Source organism: Aplidium turbinatum, chromosome 5 (assembly GCF_918807975.1).
Source record: "Aplidium turbinatum chromosome 5, kaAplTurb1.1, whole genome shotgun sequence".
Taxonomy (NCBI): domain Eukaryota; kingdom Metazoa; phylum Chordata; class Ascidiacea; order Aplousobranchia; family Polyclinidae; genus Aplidium; species Aplidium turbinatum.
Window position 1 is genome coordinate 36012942 of NC_137476.1, and position 26491 is coordinate 36039432.

Below are 26491 nucleotides of genomic sequence, written 5' to 3' on the forward strand. Positions count from 1 at the left end.
TAATAAACATAACATTCTCAAGTAAGGCTAGAGCAGTGCTACCAGCTTACAATTTCACTTTCTGGCAAAAAATCCTGAATTTTAAATTTAACTTGGTGTTGGTTTCTAAAACGTTATCTTTACTTAACACATTCTGCTTTGTAAAGCGCTAAAAGCAGAGTATTTAAGATGAATACAACGTCGTACATTGTTACTAAGTCAATAAATGAGATTAACGCGCTCACGTCGGACTTGCTTGGTCATCGCTTGTCAAACTCATTTTTCTGACTTGTGACATGTCAAGTTTCGGCTTGCTCAGTTGTTACTTAATCACTTTCATTATTTACCAACTTCAGCCACTTTCTCAAATGTTGCTAGCGCAGTTGTCGCTTGCTCAGTCCACAACTGCTGACTTGTAGCAGACTCTCATTCAAACTACAACACAAAAAGCAACGACATCAAGACGGGTTCACCTGATAACCAAAATGTTACAAATGTCATAACTTTCACAAATCAAAGAAAATTGAACGATATAACAAAATAAATTAATTTTCGTATTGGCTGGAGACGTTTTCATAATTTCGATGAATGTTTGGTTCTTCGTAGACAATTGCTTTGATCTCCTCGTATTCATTCTTATCGTTTCCATTGTAAGTCTCATATCCATCTTGTTCCACTAAACAATATAATTTAATGTATAAGAATGATCTATTCATCTTATGTTGTGAATAAATGTATTTTGAACAATGCTATGCTGGCCGTTTTATTTATTGTCATGTTGTTTTATGCTAAACAGCTTCTTTCGATATTTTTCATGAGCTTCTGATGGCAAGGGTCTACAGTTTTACCAACCCATTTGGCAATCTATTCGGACTACAGTGAAAGGCTATTACTAACAAGCAGTCTAACCTTTGTACTATTATTCAAAACAACTAGACCCTTGTTATGTCATGACAAGAAATATGTTTTGTGTTAAAGGCTGGAAATAAAATATGAAACTGAAACACAAACGTTCTAGCCCATTCCATGGACGTGTGGGAGTAGAGTTACTGATGATGTGGTAGAGCTCTGTTGCTAAGCCTTACACATCTTTTGTGTTTGGCATGTATTTAAGTGGGCAAGGTGTGGTTAATAAATGGAAATGATTTTAGTTGTAAAGCAAAAGTTAGAAGATTAAATATATTCACATTTTTAATGAAACAAAATGCAGGATTTCATTGTTATTTTCAAACTGCATTTGATGCACAAGAAATGAAAGCCTAGTGAATAATGACTTGCTAAAAGAAATGACAACAACAAAGTTATGAATAAGGCGAGCCCAATCTGTGTTGCCAAATCAAAATATGTTGGCAAAATCAGAAAATGTTTTTTTTGTTTTATATAAACAAAACCTTCTGATTGAGGGAGAATGTTGCTTCTATTCCTTGTATTTGAATCGTCATTGTCTGGTTTAATGTTGTTGCTGTTAATTTTTCTTCTGTAAAAGAAGATGGAAATGTGTTTCAAATTGCGCAGTTATTATTCAAACGCAACTAATTGCAACGAGCTTATTGCTTACAGATGACTAACACTGATGATTACTTGTCATGTATTCAATGGATTGTATCAAATCATTCATTTTTAGTGTAGGATACAATATTAAAATATGTTATGTGTATATGATGAATTAGCAACGTGGCTAAGATATCTCACATTTAGGTCATGCCACAAAAGATAAAGATAATAAACTGATATGATCGTTTGTAGCACTAGTTGCAACGTTCATCTGATGAGATTGAATACATTACTAATACAATGATGAGTCAAGATAGTAAACTACACTCACTTTTTGTAACGTCGTAATAATATTACAACTAAAACCAGAAACATGACAAAGACAAATCCAGCCACTCCAATACCAATCCATGTAGCTGAACCACCAATTCCCTCTCTTCCTCCAGTGGATGATGTTGTAGATTTAGTTGTTGTTGAAGATGGAGGTGTTGAAGGTGGTTCAAGTGGAGTGACGCAACTACCTTCCACGTCAACCGCTTCACTTCGGCCTTCGCAAGATACAGCTCTGATCTGAAACAAATTAGAAGTTAACAGTCGATAAAAATATAACACACAACCGACATCTAGAATTGAATATTTCAGTAAAACTTGCTGGTTTGAATCAATCACGTCCAATAGTAAACTACTGTACTCTTAAACAAAAGAAATTTTACAACAGCTTATTCTAATCATTTTGCTCAAGAAAAATATGATAATTTTGCATTGGACAAGACCAAAAATTCGATCAAGGCCAGAAACAAAGATACAAATCACTGTGCAATTAGGTAGTGATTCTAATTGTGCTTTAATATAAACCAGCAACACAATGTCAAGATATAATATATTAACCAAGGAAAAGAAATCACGCTTAAAACTTGCTCATACAACAAAAACGAACAATTGTTTGAGCTGAAGCAAATTGCAAACATTGCACCAGCCATGCTTAGTTGCTTGTAGAAAGTACTGACTTGAAATTGCACAGTTATGTTTCTTTCCAGTGCTAATAGATCAACAAGATGTCTAGTAAGTTGTCCAATGTTGATCAAATTTCTTCTTTCTACTCTTGAGACCAAAGCATTAGTCGTAATCTGTGAATATAGCAACACTGTACCAAACAATTTCGATTTAAAACTTAGCATGTTGATTGTGGTTTATAAAATGGTATGAACATATTTGTATGGAAGATATTTGACTGTAGAAGTCACTTTCAATGCAATATAAAAAAAGAAATGTATCAACATCCTATCGTTTAAGGCAGGGGTGGGGAACCTGCGGCCCGCGGGCCGAATGCGCCCGCGAGAATGTTCCATGTGGCCGCGTCAAAACTTCTTTACCCAGAATATATTGAAACAACAGCTCAAAAAGAGTAGGTTCTGCATTCTCGGTATATTGCAAATGGCCTTCGATGACTAGTTAATCCATCATAGAAGGCCATTTGTAACAACAATGTGTACGTCACTACTTCGCTGCATTTTTTATCTGTAAATAAAATTTCGAAATTTTTAGAGGCCCGCCTGTGTTATTTCTCATTTTATGTGGCCCGCAATACTAAAAAGGTTCCCCACCCCTGGTTTAAAGCATATCAGCGTAAGACCAAAGTCTACAGGTTGGCTTTTGTACATGGTTAAATAATTTACATTCAATTAAAAAAATTTCACTTTAGAAAGAATTGCTACATTAAAGTTGTACTTCCTTGTTTTTGTGATATCGTATGGTTTCGTTGCTCGAAAACTTAACTTTTATTTTGTCGTAAACCAAAAACTTTTCCCTATATTGCTATAAAATAAATGGAGCAAGACTTACACACAATACTTGAACAAACTTTTTTTTTTTTAAGTTTTATTCTATCAATCAACTTTTGTTTTGTTAACCTGTTTTTACGTGAACTGCTTTTCAGAATTAAAACACAATAGTAATAACTATATTTGATTTAACCGAAAATGTGTAAATTGTTGTGAACACTATTAATGTATTTATAATTCATTGATTGTTGACATCTTCGTGATAGCATTGAGTTCTATTGCATCATCTTTATTGCTGTAGACTAGATGGAAATAATTTTAACTAAATACAGAGGGCACGAATAGCAATAGTTACTGTCAAATCATTCATCAAAATCTTTGTATACGGAAGGCTAATATTTGCACAGGAAAAAAACACACAAAAAAACAAACAAAAAAATAGCAAAGCTTCTTGCAGTGATGTCTACAAACTAACATTAATAACAATACTGTAGATGAAATGAAAGAAGAATTTATTTCTAGATTATTTACAATAAAGTAGGCACAAAAATAAAAGTTTGCCAAAAAGTTTTAAAGTTTTGGTTTTTCACATAAGAAGTTTATGGACTGGCTATCATTGGAGTCAGACGTGCGAGTATTTCTTTAGCAACCACTTGCTGGTAAAGTCAATCCTCTAGCATTGACAGACCAGCTACCCTTGGTGGAGTAAAAGTTGGCCATCTGAAAAGTATGTGGCTTGCAGTCTGTTCCTTTACAGTGTAAAGTATATACCATAGTGACATGCTGCAGATGCTGATAGGGTCCATCTGTGCAACAAGGATCCGAAACGCTGAATGCCTTTGCAGAGGAGTTTTAGCCGTACCCTGGCAGGTCGGCAGAGCTCCTTTCCTTTTGGCGTTGGTCAAGCGATGGGGACAAAGTAGTGGAGTCTGAAGGTATTGCATGTCCACCCCTCTTTCCACGTGGTATTGATTGAATCAGGTTGTGGAGTGATTGACATTTGTTGTTGTTAAAGTTGTCATGTAAAGACTAGCGCAGTGCGGATTTCAACATTGGATTTTGTTTCATAAAGTTACTGCAGTACATGACACGTAGCCTATTGTGAGTTTTGCTTAATTGGTAAATTATAAAGCGCATTGTTTATTTAAACCAAATTTGCCAGAGAAAAACAAGAAAATAGTTAGAATCAGCTCAAAACATTAATCTAAAACAAACTACTAGTATATCTGATGATAACATTTATAAAATGTTGTTGATAATTGTTTCTCATCGCCATCATTGTCAACCGGTTATTCCAATGTACACAGCGCTTCTTCGATGTTTTTTTCTTTAATATCAAACTGATCATGACTCAAGCTTACAAATACCTCATACGCGATAATATATTCATCGGATGGGTCATGTTGCCATTCCACCACGCAATCTCTTGATGACGTTGAATTGGATATGAAAGCTTTTGTAACTGGATCAGGTAAACCATAACTGGTTTTTCCTTTAACGGACGTTTCAACGCTGAAAGTTTGGCAGCTCTCAATTTTGAGTGAAGCCTAAAATGTTAGTTCTGTTATTATTGATTCCATGAACGGCTGTAATACATTAAAACTTCAAAGTCGCATTCAACTAATCGTACACATAACGGCCAGAACAGCTCGGATTCCTAAAGACGTTTTTGCAATTATGTTATACAGTATTTTCTTCTCTTGGCTTTTATCTTTTAGTTGGTGTCAGGTTCGCTAAAATAAGCAAAATTTCACTGATCAGGAATACACGTAATACTGTAATAAAGAAATCTTTGCAAAACCTTTGAAGAAGTTCAACGTGCATAAAAACGAAGCAATCAGCAATTTTCTACAACCATGACAAAACATTTGGTTTAACATTTGCATTTGTAAGTTAGTCAACTTCTGCTTACCATCACAGTGTAGTTTGTTTGTTTTCGTAAGCCATCAATAGTAAAATTTGAAAGATTATAAGATAAGGTGATGCGACTACGTGCATCTTCTAAAATTGTAACCTGAAAAATACAACGTATAATTATTGTCTTTTATGGATTTTTATGATAACGTCTAGCTGTATCTGATGTGAAGATTAAACAAAATATTCACTATTGACGTTTTCAAAACAAAATTCAAAATACCAACTTCTATAAACCATTCCCATCGAAAGAGCTGACAAAAATAATTTCCGAGATTAATTAAGCGACCAAAAATGAAAATTAGAATACAGACTTCACAAAACATGCTCCATGTTTTTACATTATCGAAGCCAAAGAACACTCTTTGTACCAAACTACCAAAGCATGTGGGGATACGTCTCAACTGACTTTGCCAAGGAGTCGGGTTTTATCGCTGTTTTCATCGAGTTATTCTTCACCAGCTGAGAATAACATTTTTGCATTCTTGCAAATGTATTGCTGGGGAACAGGGTGCAGACCATTTCTGTCGTGAACAATTGCAGCATCAGCCCACTACTAAGAGTGAAAGCTTTTCGTTGTCTTCTTCGAGCCTTTATTTGTTAAAAAACTAATCAATCTCAACAACTTTACATTTATTTTCTACACTGTTGTGGAGTTTTCAAAGTTAAATGCTTTAGAAACTGAACAAATATCAAATTCTTAACTTAAAACTATGAATGCACCTCAACAACGAACTTTGGTGGCGTTCCTACTATTCCATCAAATGTCGCTCTATTCCATGTCAAGTGCAGTAGGGATGCATTACATTGCTCTGGCATTAGAGAGGCAGTGACTACAAATTACAGAAAGGTTTGAAACACTTTTTGAACAACTGATAATGATTTGAAATTATAATGAGCTTATGTCGATCTTAATCAGTTCTAATTCAATTAGTTTAAGATGGACATGCATCTTTTGTTGAGCTTTTGTAGAACATGTGAAAATTTCTCAAGTTATTTGTATGTGTTTGGTGTAATGCTCAACGTTGCAATACCGGATACATATTTCAGTGCTTCCACGTCTGCACCACAGTGAGGTTGAATTGATTGGTATAGACTTGATATTGATATACAACAAAGAAGCAATCTTGAGTGTGCTCAAAGTGTTTGGGTTGTCAAAGGTTGCAGACATTAAATTATTAATTCAACACAATTTAAAAATACCAGATAGCCCATATGGAAAAACTTACATTTCAATTCGCAAGAAAAATATGCTCGATCTTCAGTACATTGTTTAGGAAGTAAATTGATTCCATTGTTGTATGTCAACGGCCATGACATTTGTTGACAAACACTTGCATTGGATGTTGGATAGTCTGGATCAGTTACTATTGTTCCATCACTCCAAAACCAACTTGCTTCACCGACATCTGATTGCGCTCCAATGAAGACGCTGTGGTCTGAAACATATTTTAACTTGTACAAAACCTGTCTTAATAAAACTTCTCAAATCTTATTCTTTGAATTGTTCACATTTTCACAAGCTGGGAAAAAAAGTCATGTACCGTATTCCATTTATTGATCTAGCCCAGTGTTTCCCAACCGAATTGCCGTGGCACCCTTGATGTGCTATTTGCAATACTCTGGGGTGCTGCGAACTATTTACTGTATTCATTTTTTATCTGTTGTCAAATGGTTAGCTAGGGGCAATGTTGCTGATAACATTTTCATACACGATTGTTTTGTGACATCATTTAAGGGGAATTTTTTGTCATATCATATGATGTTTCGTAGTCACAGATTTTTAGTGTGGCACCGATACAGTATATTGTTGTTGCTTTGTGGCTATTTTTCATTTTGTCCGGGAGAGGTATATTAATTAAGTTTCACGCTGACTTCAAAATAAGTAGATTTTACTAATTTTTTTTTTAAATAAAAATAAAATGGCATTTTTAAAATGTTTTTTATAAAAAAAACTTTATTAAATTTATTTTATAAAATTAATTTTTAAAACGTTTTAAAATGGCATTCAATTTCCAAGTGGCACGAAGTTGAAGTGATACTGTAATTATATGGATTTCTGAAGGTTGTATTTTTGATTGTCCTTCCCAAGGGCACATACAACAAGCGAACTTGTCTGTTTTTCTCTTCGCTGCATGAAACTTGAAAGTTGCGACTACGAAGTAAAGTTACGACTACGAGTTCCGACTACGAAAAGTTACGACTACGACTAAAAGAAAAGCTACGACTACAATTTTTTAAAGTCTTTGGAATACAAAGCTTGAAGTTTGTACCTACAACATTCAATGTGTAAGATCAAGATACAATGACGTTACGGTATTCAAGGTGAAAGATCGTTGGTCTACCACCGGGTGCCACAAAATATTTTTCTTTTCTGTAGGGTGCCTTTAGCTTAAAACGATTGGAAACCATTGATCTAGTTGGACATACAACAAACTAAGCAGATGACTGACAACAACTTAATAGGATTGAATAGCATTATTCAAAACAAGTAAAATGCACTAATAGAATAATATTGTGAAGAAAAGGGCGTTCTTCCCGGCTATCAGCCCAAGGCTGAGCCCTCACTAGTACAGCGAGCAGTTGCGATTCGCTAACTGTCACAATCAAGGTGCAATGCCTTGCGACGGGTTGCTTTGTATCTTCAACGAGCGTGTTGTTTTGATTGTAGAATTCTGGTGCGATGTGTTATTATCGGTTATGACCTGAAGTAACCTCTGATGACGAAATCTGTATTATGTAACGTGTTTTCTGGAATCATTTTCCCTACGTGACCTTCTAGAGACTTCTGTTGTTTACATTTAAATGCTACGTGACCGAACGATGGTTCTTTATGATGTAACCTTCTCGAAGTTACTGGACTGAACAGCCAACTATAAATAGTGGTGTAGTTTGTGTAATGTTTGTTCTGAGATTATTATTATGGTGATTATTATGATGATTATTATTGAGTTGGTTATGAGAGTTGTGATATGAGTTGTGGATTGGTAGTTGATGCAGAAATTAGAGTTATTTGAGAAGCCGTTCGCTAAAGTTCTTCAAGAAGTCAGATTATCATTTCGCTAGTAGAATTATTCGACATTTAATTGACTGCTTTTCGGTTGACCCATTAAACTACGTCATTGAATCTTTCCAAGTCTTTTTCCTGGTAAGAGATAGAAAGAAATCGTGACACTAACCATAACGGTATAGCTTCCACGCTAGCCATTCAGACCATCCAATCAACAATATGTTTCTCCGCCGCCGATTTGTATGAAGAATTGACAGCGATAGACACGTGTTTCGCCCATGAGGCTATACCGTTATGGTTAGTGAATCGCAACTGCTCGCAGTACTACTGAGTGCTCAGCCTTATGCTGATAGCCTGGAAAAACGCCCCTTTCTTCACAATGTCCTTTGCCCTGGCGCCTGCTGGTTTTGTTGGCTCTTTTCTTTCTACAACGACAAGAGTTAAACTGACTGGTAAAGCGGCGGTCAATTGCCTAAAATTTATCACCTTATATCATCACCTTATGTCTATAAATCAGTGCCACTATTTTTATAATGCTCCAGTCTCATCAAATCCAAACATTCAAAAATGAACAAAGGAATTAAATGCCTCATGTGCATTGTGAATCGAGACTGGTTTAATAGCAATTAAGTAACTTCATTCATCACTAGATCTCTATGTATTAATCAATTAATTGTTTCGAATTATCATACGCTGCCTTCGTCTTGTGACGCTGCGTTCTTGCCCGCTTGGATCAACCTCGCTCTGCTTTCAACGCATTGATCAACACGATCCCCTGATCAACTCGATGCAGCCTCAGAATTTTCACCCCAATTTTCTACTTTTACCGGTACTGTAACCTATCAGTGCCTCTGGTTTCGATCGCTAGCCTCCCCGACCCAGCTGGGCGAACCTGTCTCAACGTCTGGTCAGTGCACATCCGTGCTCGCCGAATCAAAGCTTGCTCTTCTCCAGTGAGTATTTAGTACACACCCACCTATATATTTTTGTTTCTATTGATTAATCGAGCCTCTGCTCCACATTTTTATTCGAATTTTGTCTGTCACGAGAGCCAAATTATTCTTAAATAGTTCGACTCTTTTCCTCGTGGTAGACCACAATTTTATCCGCTCTGCCTACTGGCAGACAGGATATAAGAGTGAAAGTACCTGCGCCGAGGACGCGTGAAGAAGACGTGGGCGCCGCCGGCGGTCAATTACTGCCGGCTCCAGCGTCCACACGCGACGGGTCGCCTGGCCCGTCGCAGGTCATCTTTCTGGGCTATGCAGAAAGAGCCTGTCTCTCTGGCCCGATCCGCTATTGTAAATTTGTGGACGGGTCATGTAACGTTTTCGATCCACACTTTCCCTCCACAGGTACCTCGAATCCCCAGCCTGGCCCCCGCGACCTAAGCTGGTAGACTTACCCCTCCGGGTGCATCATCACCCCTAAATCACGCCGCTCCCCGCCGCCGCGGTGTGTGGCAGGCCGGTTTCGTCTTCGACCTGGCTATGTTTGTTTGTGCTCTCTCGCCGTGTCAATCCGTTGTACCCGTGCGTTGTTGATGCGAATAAAACAGTTGGACACATACGGTGCGATACTGATGAGCCCAGCCTCATGGGCGAAACTCGTGTTTAAAGTAGATTTAGTATAGTAAAAGGAGATAAATATATATATATATAATCTTTTGTGTTTTGCGTACTTTTGCCTAGGATAGTAAATACACAGAAGTAAAGCGAGTATCCTACGTCAGCTGGATCAGTGGACTCTGCCTTAGGCTCCACTGATCTAGAGTGGGTACTCATATCTTGCTTTTTTTTTCTTTTTTTGAGGCAATCAGCTGGCTTCTTTTCCCCGAGGCTTTCTGCTGATTTCTTCAAAAAGGAAAAACTTTTAATTTGTTGATGTGAAAAAGAAAGAAACACCTTAGGCAGTTTCTTTTGAAAAGGTTAGCAGTTGTTTTTTGGCTGATTGAGCGTCAGCAGCGTTCTCACTGCAAACGTGGTAAAACCTGCAAGTGCTAGTCTATAACATCACAAATTATCTAATTTTTGCTTTGAAAATTTTGCAATTAGGCTACATGCAATTGTGATCTGAGAACTCAAACAGTAGGCTATAGTAGCTTGCAACAATGATACCAAGCGAACCTTATAACTTTCAACGAAGACTTGTAGTAAAAGTTGAATGCCAAGGTTGGTAGAGCATTGACAATTTTATAAGTTTCTTCATGGGAGATGGCTTTCTCAGCAAATATGCAAAAGGACTTGAAGGAGTGCGCACGTTAAACTTAAAAGAACATCAATTTGTAATCACACACACAGAAGCAGAAAAGGAAAACTTGGATAAACTAGCTAAAGATCACCAAACCCCAACTGCATATCAATACCAAGTAGCTACAATAACAGTCACAGCTTGGAAGCCCAAACCACCCTGTGACAAAGTAACACTCTACCCAGTTCCAGTAGAGTGGCCTATAGAACTATCAAAAGACATATTGCAAACGACTTTAAATGGGGAAAACCGGAAAAAATCTTCTTTGGGAGATTTAAAAAATTCCCAAACATAAAAAACGAATATGTCCATATCCACCTAAGGGATATAAACCTGGAAAATATCCCAGACAAAATAAAAGTTCATGGTATATGGATATATATAACAAAGCCAGAAGAGGAGCATCTCCCCCTGTGTAGAATATGCAAAAAGCGAGGTCATTGGGCAGCAGATTGCGCCCAGTGCGATATATGCAAAAAGAAGAGGCACACAGCCCAACAGTGCCGAAGGACACAAAAATGAACAATACACTTCAAAGCATAGACACCTTAAATAGAAGGACTAGTATCTGCTATGCTCGGTATTTGGAACTTGGGTCCCAAATCCAAACTTGGGTCCATCTAAAATGTGGTATAAATTATTCATAAAATTTTGCTTTTGATGTTTGTTACAGGGTTTTGGGGGGCAAGGATTCCACTTTTCACACTTGTTTTGTTCTAAAATATCAATGAAAGGTTTTTTGAAGCTTTTTAGTTGCAAAAATATTACATTTTTGGCAAAAATGGGTGTTTTTTTTACTTAAGTCAATGGAACAAGAATTTGAATTAACATTCAGTATAGGCTACGTTTAAATCATATAAGATTTAAAACTGCAAACTGGTTTCGAGGTACATCAATGACATTAGCCTAGGCCAGTAGTTTTCAACCTTTTTGGTGGAACAGAACCCAATGAAACATTCCACAAGCTCGAGGAACCCCTGTTCCATAATTTAATTGCCTTATGCAAAAAATCATCGTTTAATTAATAAAATAAAATTAAAATACTCATGTTCAGATTTATTTATGTACAATAAAAATACAAACTGTAAAAAATTATATTTATTCTCATAAACAATTCAATGAGAAACTTGAGCCTGGTGTTTCTTGCACAAGTCTTTAATATTGGGTTGTGCGTTTAACAGACACACACGAAGTTCATCTTCCACAGACAGCAATTGTGCTCACCTCTTGTGCTTGATGGTTGTCAGAGTTGAAAATCCAAGCTCACTCAAATAGGAGGTTGAAAACAGCATAAGTCGCAGCGCTTTCTGCGCAATTTTAGGATATTCCTTTTCAACCAACAAGCAGAATGCATCCATATAATAATAAAGTAGACTCTCGAATTTGAATGTAAACTTGCGGAACCCTTAGACTTACTGGCAGAACCTTAGGGTTTCGCGGAATCCTGGTTGAAAACCACTGGCCTAGGCTATATCAGAGCAGATGAGTAGCCTATATTCAATAAAGTTATTCGTCAGCTGTGAGCTAATTTAATGCCATATTTTTTTTTAAAAACAGTGTAACTGCATATTACTGGCCTACTTAAGTAGAAAGTTTCTCTCCTGCACAAGCAAGTCGCTTTTGTCCAGAACAAATCCGTTCAAAAGAATATTGGACATCAGTCATGCAAGCTGCTTTAATTCTACCCATTGGGCTATTGATATACTGTGCTAAAATTTGGCTTACGTGAATTCGACAGCAGTGAAAGTTCTACTTCTCAAACATGTGATGTACTGAATAAACAAAATGAACTGTTGAAAGTTTGTGTATCATCAGTTCACCCTGTTCAAAAGAAAAGCACACGAAAGAAGAAAAAGAAAACGAAAAGGAAAACAACATACAATCAACAAAGACATCCGATATCTAAAAAAAGTAATGCACCTGAAAGTGACCATTCACCAACACCCACCCACATCAGACCTAATAAGCGACCTCTAGAAGATAGTCCGCCTTTAGAAAACAAGACCCAAAAAAGTAGATCCAAACTACTCCAAAGAATCATCCTCCGATTCGGAACAAAACTCAATGCCTCTGATGATTGACACATCATCCCAGCATCAGACAGATGAAAACCTACTCACACCATCAGAAAATGATGAAAAATCTATTCTTGAAGCAAACAAAGATGAAGAGCTGCCAAGAGACAACGAAAATACTTACTAACTATAACATTTTTAAACGAACTATTATTGAATCCCTTAATCGCTTAAAAACTGAACAAAAAGTAATAATAATCATAGTAAAAACAGAGAGAGACTGTTCACCAGGCATTTGATAATAAAATTAATTTGCGTTCTTCTTGTGAATATTTACTAGGTTACCTCCTGGTGTTAAAGATGATAAATAGCTTTTTTATTTTCGACGTTTCGTCAGTCAGCACGACTGACTTTTTCAAGGTGGCTAAGACAGGTTAACACAACCTGTTCAGCAACGATGGGACAACACAAAAACATACTGATAAAATGAATAAAGTAAAGCAGCAAGAATCAGAATTAAAACACGCAACAAGATACCTAGAGGTTAAACTGAATGCAGTGAATGCCTAAAATCAGCAGGCTACTTTCCAACAGCGTAAATTATCTATCTATTGGGCCACCGTCAAGAAACGTAGAAAAGACATCAGACAAGACAAAAAACAAGGGGATTAGCAATAACAATGATGGAGAAGACGCACTGAGAATGGAAAAGGTGAAGCTAAAGTTAAAGTAATTTTTTGTACACAGAGGGGAAATTCTGACCATCTTTCTGGTTAAGAGCACGTTGTGCTTTCTGGTTTATGTACCACTTTTCTTTTCTGTTCTGTTATTTCTGGTTTATGTACCACTTTACCACCTCTACGAAATCGGAGTGTCTAGGGAGCTGACTTTGTTCAGCCTCCATCTTATGGAGATGCCTCAACGTGGTGTAGAGGTGAACCCAGGCTGAAAACTAGGCTAATCCCTAGCAACTCCTGGGGCTAATAGACACACGTAAAAGTCCCCAACGGCAATCTCTTTATGGCGGAAGAGGGCAGTGTCTGACGGGCAGGCATCCTGTAAGGCAGCCTCAATGAACAGAGCACCCGGCAGCCCGTTGCAACCGGTTCCCCTGAATCTGCACGTTCCGATCTTATTGGACCGCAGTGGACATGGAGCTGTCCAAGAGTGTGTGCGTAGCCCTCGCGTAGTCACGACCACCTTAAACAACCACACAAGCGAATGGCCTTTGTCTCGATTTGGACCAGGACCAAAACAAAGCCCAATGGCGATGATATTACGGGTAACGGGGGCAGGCTTGGTAGAGCTGGAAGCCTCCAGACCGGTCTCACACATTGGCGGCGGATCTATGATGATCGTCTCCCAATGAACTGCGGTGACATTGGGTTCCGGTAGCAAGACCCGTGTCTGGGCTGGCCTATCTAGGATTTCCCGCAGCCCACCCCACATGGGGAAGCCCCTAGAAAAGGTGGGGTAAACATCGGACACCGCAAATCTCATCTGGCCAGCTTACCGCGGCTGGCGGATTACCCAAATAGCGGTCGACCTACACATATACGACGATACCACTTTTCTGTAAACAATCTTTTTGTATAATCCTTTTCCGTTTTAAGAATGGTTGCGTTGGTCCAAGTAATTTTATGGTGTGAATTTATGGAGTGTTTGCAAAGAGCGGAATGCTCCGGACGTTGAAATTTAATAGCTCTTTGGTGCTCGTTGATTCTAGATTTAAGATCACGTTTTGTCTGTCCAATGTAGATTAAATCACAGTCATGACACGGAACTTGGTAGATCAAACCAGAAACTTCATCTTCTCTCACGGGGTTTTTAGTCGAGGGAAGGTATTTAGCTATTGTGAGATAGGGTTTCATCGCAACCTTGATTCCTATGCCATTGAGGATACGCTGAATTTTGTCGGTTACCCCCCTTATGTAAGGAAAACAAGTAAAAGATTTAGAAGGAGGAAGCGAAGGTTTCGGTTTGGGTCGCTGTATGCAAGCAAGTTTTTGTGGAAATCCGTTGAGCATTAAAGTGTTGTGAATGTTTTTCTTGTGGTGTGAACGTTCAGAATCATCCGTTATGTGAGTGTCCAGTCTGTTGTACAATGTTTTGACCACTGTGAGTTTTTGATGCTTGGGGTGATGTGAGTTGAACTGCAGGTATCTGTCTGTATGTGTTGGTTTTTTGTGTATGGTAGTGGTTAGTTTTTTGTTGTTGCTATGGCGAACCACTTTAACATCCAACAAAGCTAGTTAATCATCTTTAACATCAGGAGGTAACCTAGTAAATATTCACCAGAAGAACGCAAATTAATTTTAATAATCATAGTGTTAAATAGCCTATAGTATAGCCTAATGTGATTGTGTATCATACTTTTGACACCTAGTGAAATGCTTTCTGAGGCAGTATAGCCTAATGTGATTGTGTATCATACTTTTGACACCTAGTGAAATGCTTTCTGAGGCAGAGAGTCAAACTTGCCATACGCAAGTTAAAAAGCTTAAAATTAGCTCAATCAATATAAATGGAATTTCCAAAAATTTACCAACATTATAAAATTCTTTAAGCTTCATAGACTCTCTGCCTTAGCTATTCAGGAAACTCATCGACTTTTACCTAAACAATTGGAAAATTGGGAAAAATTTTACAACATAAAACTTTTTTCAAACATATTCCCTGATTCCCCGAGTTTTCGTGCAGGAACTATGATAATACTAAAAAATGGAATATATCGAAAGGGCAACCCAGACATACTATTTTAAAGAACAACCACCTCCATCAACTACACATCAATATTAATGGCTAAAATATGCATACTATCAATGCATACTTTCCACAAAATCGTAAAGACAAAACAACCCTATCAAAAATACTATCCACAAACTTACAAAAATGGAATGATGACAAAATAATACTACTTGATGACTTTAACCTGATCACAGACCCTCTAGATACGGCAAACCCTCAATCCTTCTCAAACACCTACGACAAAAAGACTTTTAAAACACTAGTCAATAATTTTCAACTAATAGACATATTTCGATACAAACATCCACACAAAGCAATTTATACATATTCACATCCAAAAGCAAAGACAAGAATAGATAGAATATATATAAACAACATTACCTTGAAGCACTTTGAAAACATTACACATCACACAAATTTGTACTCATACCATAATAATGTACCAACCTTATCGTTAAGTTTTCACACACACATAAAGTGGGATCAACATAAATATAAAGTAAATAATTCCATCTTCCAACATCAACATGTAATATCCGAAATAGAAACAACATGGATTAATTTATTGGACAATAACAAAACCAAACTTTCAAAATACTCTTGAATGGTGGGATAAAGGAAAAGAAATACTTAAAAATAAGCTGATAGAGCTCTCACAGCAACTTGCATCGATGCAACGAGAAGCATATGCTACAGCAAACCAACAACTCCAGATCTTAAATTCTAAGACTGAAAACGAATTTCATCCAAACCTAGAATCTGACCGAGCAAAACTTACCGATGTTATTGAACAATTTCACAATAACACGCAAAGAGGAGCACAAATTCGCCGCAAAATACCTCAAAACGATTCAGAGCAAACAAGCAAAGGATTCTTTCATCTTGAAACGAAAAGAGGTAAAAATAATACTATCACCGAGCTACATATAGATGACAATAAAGCAGTAACCAACAAAAATGATATGCTATCAGAAACACACAATTTTTACCATAAGTTATGGGGAATTGATGGAAAAGTCGATCCAACTGAACAAGCTAAATATCTAAACATTTTGAACCACACCACAATACATGCAGATGAAGCACAAGAAAATGAAAGACTAATAACAAAAAATGAAATTAAGAACGCAATTGATACATTAAATAAAAACTCAGCCCCCGGCTCGGATGGCCTCAGCGCAATCGTTTATCAAATGTTGGCACATTTTGAAATATAATTTGCTTAAAATGTATACCAACTGTTTTCTAAAGAACACTATGACAGTAACGATGAGAGAAGCCATAGTTAAACTTTTTCACAAAAAAAGAGATAAATCAGTGCTTAAAGTTGGAGACCGATCTCAATTATTGAACACTGATTACAAAATTTTAAGCAAAATCCTAGCCAATAGAATCATCCCCTTCATGAAAACACTGATTCAACCCAACCAAAAATGTGGTCTACCGAACAGACGAATTGAACACGCTACAATGAATATTCCAGCAGCCATCGAAGCAGCAAAACTAAAAAACAGAAAATTATATATAATGGTAACAGACTTTGAAAAAGCCTTTGACAGAACCAGTTTCTTAACCAAAAAACCCCCCCAAAAAAAACCAACAATTGTCACTAGATCTCTATGTATTAATCAATTAATTGTTTCGAATTATCATACGCTGCCTTCGCCTTGTGACGCTGTTCTTGCCTACTCGGATCAACCTCGCTCTGCTTTCAACGCATTGAATAACACGATCCCCGACCCACCTGGGCGAACCTGCCTCAACGTCTGGTCAGTGCACATCCGTGCTCGCCAAATCAAAGCTTGCTCTTCTCCAGTGAGTATTTAGTACACTCCCACCTATATTTTTTTGTTTCTATTGATTAATCGAGCCTCTGCTCCACATTTTTATTCGAATTTTGTCTGCCACGAGAGCCAAATTATTCTTAAATAGTTCGACTCTCTTCCTCGTGGTAGACCACAATTTTATCCGCTCTGCCTACTGGCAGACAGGATATAAGAGTGAAAGTACCCGCGCCGAGGACGCGTGAAGAAGACGTGGGCGCCGCCCGGCGGTCAATTACTGCCGGCTCCAGCGTCCACACGCGACGGGTCGCCCGGCCCGTCGCAGGTCATCTTTCTGGGCTATGCAGAAAGAGCCTGTCTCCCTGGCCCGATCCGCCATTGTAAATTTGTGGACGGGTCATGTAACGTTTTCGATCCACACTTTCCCTCCACAGGTACCTCGACTCCTCAGCCTGGCCCCCGCGACCTATGCTGTTGGACTTATCCCTCCGGGTGCATCATCACCCCTAAATCACGCCGCTCTCCGCCGCCGCGGTGTGTGGCAGGCCAGTTTCTTAAAGTCTTCGACCTGGCTATGTTTGTTTGTGCTCTCTCGCCGTGTCAATCCTTTGTACCCGTGCGCTGTTGATGCGAATAAAACAGTTGAACATACGGTACGATACTGATGAACCCAGCCTCATGGGCGAAACACGTGTCTATCGCTGTCAATTCTTGCTACAAATCGGCTGCCGAGAAACAAATAGAATGATAACATAATAAATTGAAACGTTTTCTACATAATTTTTTTGTGTTATTTTTCTGCTAGTGCATTGTAATTGTTTTGAATAATGTTATTTCATTCTATGTAGTTGTTGTCAGTCATCTGTTTATGGTATTGTAAAATCACTCCTATCCGAAAGCTATATAAAAATTTGTTTTGTCAAAAGTTATACAAACAACAAACATAGCCTACTACAACGTATTTAATAGTAATAATTAAAAAACTAGACCAGCCTCACCATCAGTATGCTAGTTTCTAGACTAGTGGTCGTGAACCTTTTTGAGTAAGAGAGCCATTAAAGCTATATTTTTGGAAATACATTTCCGTGAGAGCCATAGGTTATACTGTAATGCTTCAACACTTAATACAATTAACACGTGGTGGCACTGGTGAAGTTTTGAAAGTGTGAACGCGTCTTAGCAAGATGAGAAAAACAGCGAGGGTTTGGGGGTCTCCCCCACCAAAAAAAATAAAACATTACAATTAATTTGGTGCATTCTGAGCGCATTTTCAGCTCTAAATTGTAATGAAAAATTAAGATAAAACTTGTGCGATTTGCACTTTAGAAGATTGCTTTTTTTGCGAGCCAGATGGCGTCGTCAAAAGAGCCATATATGGCTCGCGAGCCATAGGTTCCCAACCCCTGCTCTAAACCAACCACAGTAAACAACTCTTTTATGGCATTGCACAATCCGGATTGCAGCGATTGCTAATTTTTAAGTTAAGTTGCATAAATTTTATACATTAATCAGTGAAACTTTTTATATCAAGTGAAACTTTCATGTGCTGTGCCTTGAAAGGTCAGTTTACAGGTCAGCCTAATTCGAAAAAAAGTTTGTAGACCCATTTCATAGGTCACCATAGAAACTTGGGGGTGCTTCTACCCTTAGTTGAGAAGACCTGACTTCGAAAAAATAAAATTCTCATCAAATAAACAACTGACAAGGTTTGTTTGTTAAAGAGGTAACGATCCATTAGGCCAAACCTTCAGTTCCTAGGTCTCTGCTAGAAAAGTAAATAGAAAATCAAACATGATAAAGAATGAAGAAACTATGAGTCTGGTTAGAGATTTTAAGTTGAACACGACACATTACACGACAATGTGACCACAAATTATTTTTTACTTTTTAGATTATAAAAGTTTACCTGGAATGAAAAATGGTATTACTATTTCCTCTGGCCCAGTGAAGACCACAGGTTCTAGAGAAGTGTTTAGCTTTGTGCTGCCAGGGCTAGATGGCGTCGGGAAACTGAAAACACCTCGCAGCAAAACTGCTTCGCTCGTCATGCTAGTTCCACCATACAAAATAAACTTATGTATCCAACCAATGTCGCAAATTGATCGAATCGAATCTCTGATATTGTAGTAGCAAAATCGGACTTCTGTGGAATATTGTTGATTGGAACTGTGAAAGTGAAAATAAACTTATGTTGCATTAATGTTTTGTAATCAGCTTATCTCAATGTTTTTGTACAGGATTCAAATTAATTTAATTACCACAACTGTACAAAAAACAAATATTTGGCTGCAAAATAATAAACCGAGATGCTCAACCCTTGTTTGTTAAGGTGAAGCTCTCTATCGCTCACCTAAGCGCCACAAGTGGTGCTGCTTCTAACACCGCCGCCACCAGACTACTTGAGCGGCTGGACACAAAGAAGTTTGAGCGATGGAACGAAGCTGTCCAAACCATCGACTTTTCACACTCAAGCCGCAAAGCATGGAGCATCATCAACAATCTCACTGGGCGCTCAGCAAATTCCCCTCGTCAGTACCCCGTTTCTGCTAATGCCATCGTTTCCCAGCTAGAGCAAACGGGGTCTACAAGACAAAGGACCGCAAGTTACAAGACAAAGGACCGCAATCCCGCCTTGTTGCAAATGAAGTATCTGCTCTTTGGCGAGTGAAAACACCACAAGAGGAAGCAATCTCTGGAGACTTCACTCCAGAGGTATTCGCCACCGCCCTCCGTCTAGTGAAACCACACAAGTCTCCAGGGCCGGATAAGATCTGCCCTGAGCTTGTGCTCCATGCTGGCCATGCCCTAAAGTCCTGGTTACGTAGATTCCTCTCTTCCTGCCTGCACCACCTCACAATCCCAAAAATCTGGAGAAGAGCTTTAGTAGTTGCGATCCCTAAGCTTCACAAGCAACCAGAGGACCAAAGAAGTTATCGTCCAATATTCCTCCTCTGTGTTCCTTTCAAGATCCTCGAAAGACTGATCTACGCAAGCGTCAACCCAATCATCGACCGCTCCTTCCAAAAGAGCAAGCTGGGTTTCGGCGCGGAAAATCCACCGTAGAGCAGGTCACACTCTTAATCCAAGACATCGAGAATTGCTTTGAGGCAAAAAAGAAGGCCGCGCTGTCTTTCTAGATCTTACAGCTGCCTATGACACCGTATTGCATCACGGCCTTACTTGCAAGCTGCTTCGCCTGCTTCCTGACCGACATGGGCTTCATATGATTATGGAACTTGTCAGGAATCGAAGCTTCACCCTCACCACCGGTAGCTCACGGCGAAGCAGACTGAGACGCCTGAAAAACGGCGTCCCACAGGGATCGGTCTTGGCTCCACTTATTTTCAACATCTACGCCCACGACCTGTCAACTACGGTCTCCTCAAAATATGCTTATGCTGGACCTGGCAATTCTCCACTCCACAAAGTCGTGGGAAAATCTAGAAGACACCTTGAGCCAGGACATGAAAACTCACTCTGCTTATCTCCAGAGCTGGCGACTGAAACTCAGCGAAACCAAAACTGTCGCAGCAGCTTTCCACCTCCATAATCGGGAAGCTGATCGTGAGCTACATGTCCAGAACAACGGAAAATCTCTGTCCTTCTGTCACGAACCAAGATATCTTGGGGTGACACTGGACAGATCGCTCACATACCGCCACCATTTGGTGTCACTGCGCAAGAAACTCACATCCGCGCTGAGCTACTCAAGAGCCTGGCAGGCTCTAGCTGGGGGCGAGGGCTGACACTTTGCGAATAGCAGCCTTAGCCCTTGTCTACTCTTCAGCAGAGTACTGTGCACCTGTTTGGTGCCACTGTGCTCACTGCCATAACATGGACACTGCCATAAATAGCGCCCTGCGCACAGCCACCGGATGCCTGCGTTCCACATCATTAGACAATCTCCCCATACTCGCTGGTATCCAACCCGCTGAGCTTCGTCGCGAAGAAGCTAATTTGTCCCTCGGTCGACGGCACTGGAGCTTAACCACCTTCTCCACGACAAGATCTCTGCTCTCCCAAACGAGCACCCCCGTCGACTGAAATCAAGACACCCATTCGTACCAGCCGCTCAACTCCTTTTCAACAAAGCTGATGTGCGGCTGCTTGGGCGGATTATAAATGGAGTTCTGAATGGATGTCAACCGCCAACAGACTCTATTCGTTCATCCCCGACGCCGACACACGCCCCATCGGTCTAACACTACCAAGACAGGCATGGGTGCGCCTCAACCGTCTCCGTATGGGCGTCGGGCTTTTCCGCTCAACTATGCACCAATGGGGAATGGTCTCTTCCTCCTCCTGTGAATGTGGTGCCGAGGAACAGACCGCAGACCACATCATCAATGACTGCTCCATCTTCAAGCCACCTAACGGAGTTGGAAGGTCTGCGTATCATGGATGATGAAACCAAAGACTGGCTGCTCTCTAGTAGCCTTCCACTGTAGTCTGGGAACATCGTGAATCTGGGGTGGTAAAAGGATAGACCCTCGGCCCCAGAAGCTCACACGACGACGCTCACACGACGACGACGACGATTTATAAACGATTCGATTATACCAAAAGTGGGACAAACTAGTGGATTAAAGAATGAATAAACAATGCTGAGAAAACTAAATCTAAGTGACCAACAATACCGATGTATTCATTTATCTTGGAAAAATGCTGCCTAAGCTTATCAACAAAAAATACCGTAAATAATGGCAAGGGATCCGAAATCAGAATTTGCTCAACTTTGGCATGAATTTAGTCAGACATCTAATAATTCCACACATACAATAATGGCCTCTCAACGGCTGTAAGATACATAATCATCATGGTTCTGGGCGGTTTGTGTAACAGTTTAGGTGAAGGCATTACTTGAAATGATGTACCACACAAAAGATTTTCAATAAAGACGGAGTCTGAAAACCAATGTGGATTGTGCTGCACACTGCACAGTGACTTCAAGTTTAGGACAGAAAAGGCACAAAAATATCACGATAAAAGCAGAGACCTTGTGGGAAATTTTCGAAAATCATAACACGATGCAAATACCATAAACGCGTAGTTCGCATGCTGCTCTAAGCTGGCCTGCAACCACAAAGGTAGACAATAAAGGCAGTTTATAATTCGATAACAGCGCAATAAATATTATAAATACGTAAACCGACTATTTTCTGTTACAAACGTTTTACGTATAAGAGTAAATTTTCCCCAACAATTTTTTGTAAAGCGTTTACAAACCACGATTTTGTAAAATAATTCATCATTATTACTTTTTACTTCTCAGATGTTGTAAAACGTCATCAGCAAAATCACAAAAAACATTTCATTACTTCAATGTAGTAGGCCTAAGAATTTTTTATAGAATTGTAGGCACGTTGTTTCAACAAAAAAGCCATTTTTTGGCAATATAAAGTTGTAGAAAATAATTTTCAATCATGCAAATGTTTGGAAAGAATCTAGAATGTCTTCTCACATTCTGGCACAAAATGATTGTTTATTGTATCTCTGCAATATTTTTTACGACAAACTTTGAAGCTTCGTTATAATCATTTTTATCTTTGAAGTCAAAAGTTAATTTTTTTGGCCAGAAACATAATCGCTGCCTTGCTGATGTATCGCTTTGTCGGCTTTACGCGTAGTTTTTGTGCTTCAAACAATAAGGACCCAGTCAGCAATTCAGTCGTTTTACATTGATTCAACATTTGTAAACGTTAAATTTATGTAGATTTGCTGACTGTGGGTTATTTCACATTTCCTTTGCTTACGCATGTTCCTCACTTCGCTGTGGCATTGTTTTGACGCTGGCGGACTAAAAATGTATTTCCAAATTGATAGACACAATCTTCAATAAAAAGTGACCTTCAAACTTAGCTTTGTTGATGTCAATGCTGTATTTTTAGTGGATGTAATTTATGAGTCATGTTTATAAACACCCGCAAGCCAAATGACTTATGATGTAGCCTGCATGATATTTGTGATGCGACTTCACACAAATTCACAATTTCATAAGCACCTAATTTGAACTTAGAAATTTCAGATAATTTCAACAGCTTGTTCAATTGTCTTTTCTCTACTAAAAATGTTCATACTACAAACACGATTGTAGATCTAAAGTACACAAACGAAGATGTAAACAGCTATTCAAGTGGGCTAAGGTGTTACTTATGAGAAGTTTGGTTCCATAAAACTAGAAGCTACCCATAAGTTTCGAATAGCATTAGTTTAGGACAAAAATGTAAAACAACAAACGCAGTTTTTTTTTGTGTTTTTTTCAAATTCGTGTAACAATATTACTCTGATTGTAACTATTTTAGAATTAATGAGTAGCCTACAATAAGATTTGCTCGCAAGTCGTAAATCTTTATCAATGCAATGATTTGGCACACCGCACACACACTTCGTGCCGTCGATCGAGCTCTTTGTCATTCAGAACTTTGCATGAAATCGGATTAACACCGTAATTAAACGGCGGCAAGATAAATCAAAATTCTCGTTTTTTTGGTACCTTTGCAAAAATTGAATTATCAAGTTTAACATATAAAATTTAGAATAATGACTTTTCAAACTTATAGACAAATGATTTTTTTTTCACACCAGTACAACTTCTGTTAAAATAGCACCAACGCATAACACGTAACAGCTGATTGAATTTGATCCAAAAACGGCCCCTCCCTTGAGCGGTTAACTTCCACTAAATACTGGGAACTAAATACTGGGAACTAGATAACTAAATACTGGGAACTAGATAAAGGCAACTAAATAACCAATATTCTTGGTAACGGATATTGGGTTATTGAAATTATAAATTAAGTTTGCTGTCATGTACATTATGATGACGCATTATAGCTTAAATAAATACCTAAAACGTTTATTCTATAAGTTGAATTTAATATAGAACCTGAGATATAATTTGAAGCTTTGCATTTCCCCATGAGGAGGTCTGTTCCATCCACTTATATCTTCCGGGTCTACAAATCCTCCAGTTGATCTGAACTTGTAGAATTGTGGGATGTTTGGATGCTGATGGATATTAACCGTTACCAATCCTACAATGAAATAACTACTTGAAGATTTAGTTAGATTTTAATTGTAGAATATGCTTTTTCTGAAAGAATACCAGAAATAGGCTACAGAATAATCTTAACAATCGCATCGGAACAATAATATTCTTACATTAAGTTTTTTTCACATCTACTGCAATTACGTATCAATGAACAAGAAAGAGAATTAAATCTATTCTATTGGGTTGGTATATTATCGTTACTTGCCAGACAAAAATTGTGATTTGTTTGTGCTTGTTGGTAATCTCAAACTCACGCATTGAAGTTTGCTATTATATAGAGTATACGAAGCCGAGCAACGTGATCAATTTTAACATCTTCAAGTTTATTACATTTACATAAACATAAAACTACGCAACAAATTAAGTATCGAACGTTTTCGACATCACAAGATGTCCTCTTCAGAAATAATATACATAGTTGTTTGTTTGCGTACATAATTCAGTTGTTTGCGTTGCCTAATTCAGTTCTTTGCGTGATGCAAGCCTGACATACATCGGTATGTCAACAAGACATTTATCGACTAGAGCTGGGGAACACCTGAATTTGAATTCTATACAGAAAAGCGCAATTAAAGATCACATTTTCTCATGTACAGAATGCCAAAATAACGTTTCTATCAAGCAGTTTGAGATCATGCCAGAGGCAGGTCTGAGTATCAAACTAAATTCTTGGAAGCCTTGTACATAAAACGTCACAATCCACTTTTGAACAGACAATTGTATGCTTGCGGCTCGTCTTTCTTGCTCTCTGTATTTTAAAATTTGTTTTTTCGCACCTTATCTTTCTACCATATCATGTGATCTGTTCAACACCTTTTGATGCAGTTACCTTTGATTCTCGTGGAGCCTATATCGTTGAGTTTGAGCTAGTCAGAAGTACTGTGCAGTTTTTGTCTTTTTCTGTTTATAGATTTAGTTAACCATTGTATTTTTTCAGATGTAGTTAAGTTGTATGTATATTATTCCTGAAGAGGACATCTTGTGATGTCGAAAACGTTTGATACTTAATTTGTTGCGTAGTTTTATGTTTATGTAAATGTAATAAACTTGAAGATGTTAAACTTAATCACGTTGCTCGACTTCGTATGCCTATGGTTCAACAAGACAAACTCTCTATCGAAGCTCTATATAGAGTATAGTAGGCTAATTAGAAGTCACACATGTTATAAAAGGGTGACCCAAAAAAAACGGGCCCCACGTACACTTTATGTCATATCTCCTTTATTTATTCACCGATTGCCCTTATTTTATAGGACATGGCAAAATCAACTACCGTGAGTACACCAACACCCCAGTGGGAGCCGGTACAAAGAATACACTGTGTTAAATTTTACTACAAAACAAGCTCGTTTAAGAAAACCCAGCACAGTTTCATGCATCAGTTCGAATGTGAAAAGGCTCCATCCAAAAGCAGAATTCAGAACTGGGTGGACCACTTCGAGAAGTATGGGACCGTGGAAAACCTCAACGCTGCCAGTGAGAACCGTCCAGGCCACTTGGGACGTCCCAAGAAGCGGACAGCCGAGCTAGTCGAAAGTGTAAGGGAGTCTTTTCAGCAGAGTCCGAAACGCTCTGTGCGTAAACGAAGTCAGTCTCTCGGTATGTCCCGTGACACTTGCAGGAGAGTGCTGGTGAACGATATCAGGGCTTACCCATACAGAATACAGACGATGCAGACCCTTACAGCCTCAGACAAGAAGCAGAGGAGCGCTATGGCAGTCAAGATGCTCGAGAAGATCGAGGAGACACCAGGTTTCCTTAACCTCCTTTGGACCTCAGATGAAGCCCACTTCCATCTTGACGGAAAGGCGAACTCCAAGACAAATGTCTTCTGGGGGTCCTCCAGACCCACCGAAGTAGCCACCAAGCCCCTGCACTCTCCTAAGTGCACTGTGTGGGCTGCAATCTCGGCCAGAGGCATCATCGGACCAATCTTCATCGAAAAATCTGGCGCAGTAGTGACAGTCACCAAGGAGCGGTATGTGGAGGTCCTCAAAACCTTCAAGAGTGAGCTCCAGACCCTCTACCCGTCGCTCATGAGCAAGTTCTGGTTCCAGCAAGATGGGGCAAGTTCTCACACCTCAAACCTGAAGCGAGATTGGCTGAAAGAGATCTTCGGAGGCCGAGTGATCAGTCTCACGACTGATTTTGAGTGGGCACCCCATAGCCCGGACCTAAGCCGCCCAGATTTTTTTCTTTGGGGCTATCTTAAGGACAGAGTGTACGCAGGGAAACCCAGAACCATCACGGATCTCAAGGAAGCCATCAGGGAGGACATGAGAGTAATTCCCACGTCAGTCTGTAAGAACGTCATGGACAACTTCGTGCTGCGCCTCAAGAAATGCACGGAGGTAAATGGAGGCCATCTAGAACACATGCTGTAGAACGAAGAAAAAAAGGCCAAAGACCCTAGTGTTTTGATGTGATGTTTTGAACATAATAAAATAGTTATAACCAAAGTTTCA

The 26491-nt window shown here is 38.9% G+C and overlaps 1 protein-coding gene across 1 annotated transcript in view; it reads right to left on the reverse strand.

The window, feature by feature from the left end:
• Positions 1-437: 437 nt before the first annotated feature.
• LOC145771223 (uncharacterized) overlaps positions 438-26491 on the reverse strand; it is a 30961-nt gene continuing 4907 nt past the window's right edge. The window contains exons 3-12 of the mRNA XM_082582957.1: positions 23862-24009; positions 18882-19141; positions 6398-6607; positions 5892-6001; positions 5167-5268; positions 4622-4801; positions 2481-2600; positions 1805-2043; positions 1371-1456; positions 438-655 (exon numbers count right to left, since the gene is read on the reverse strand). Of these exons, the coding sequence (XP_082439083.1) occupies positions 525-655; positions 1371-1456; positions 1805-2043; positions 2481-2600; positions 4622-4801; positions 5167-5268; positions 5892-6001; positions 6398-6607; positions 18882-19141; positions 23862-24009 (1586 nt within the window). The 3' untranslated portion in view covers positions 438-524. The remainder of the gene's footprint in view (positions 656-1370; positions 1457-1804; positions 2044-2480; positions 2601-4621; positions 4802-5166; positions 5269-5891; positions 6002-6397; positions 6608-18881; positions 19142-23861; positions 24010-26491) is intronic.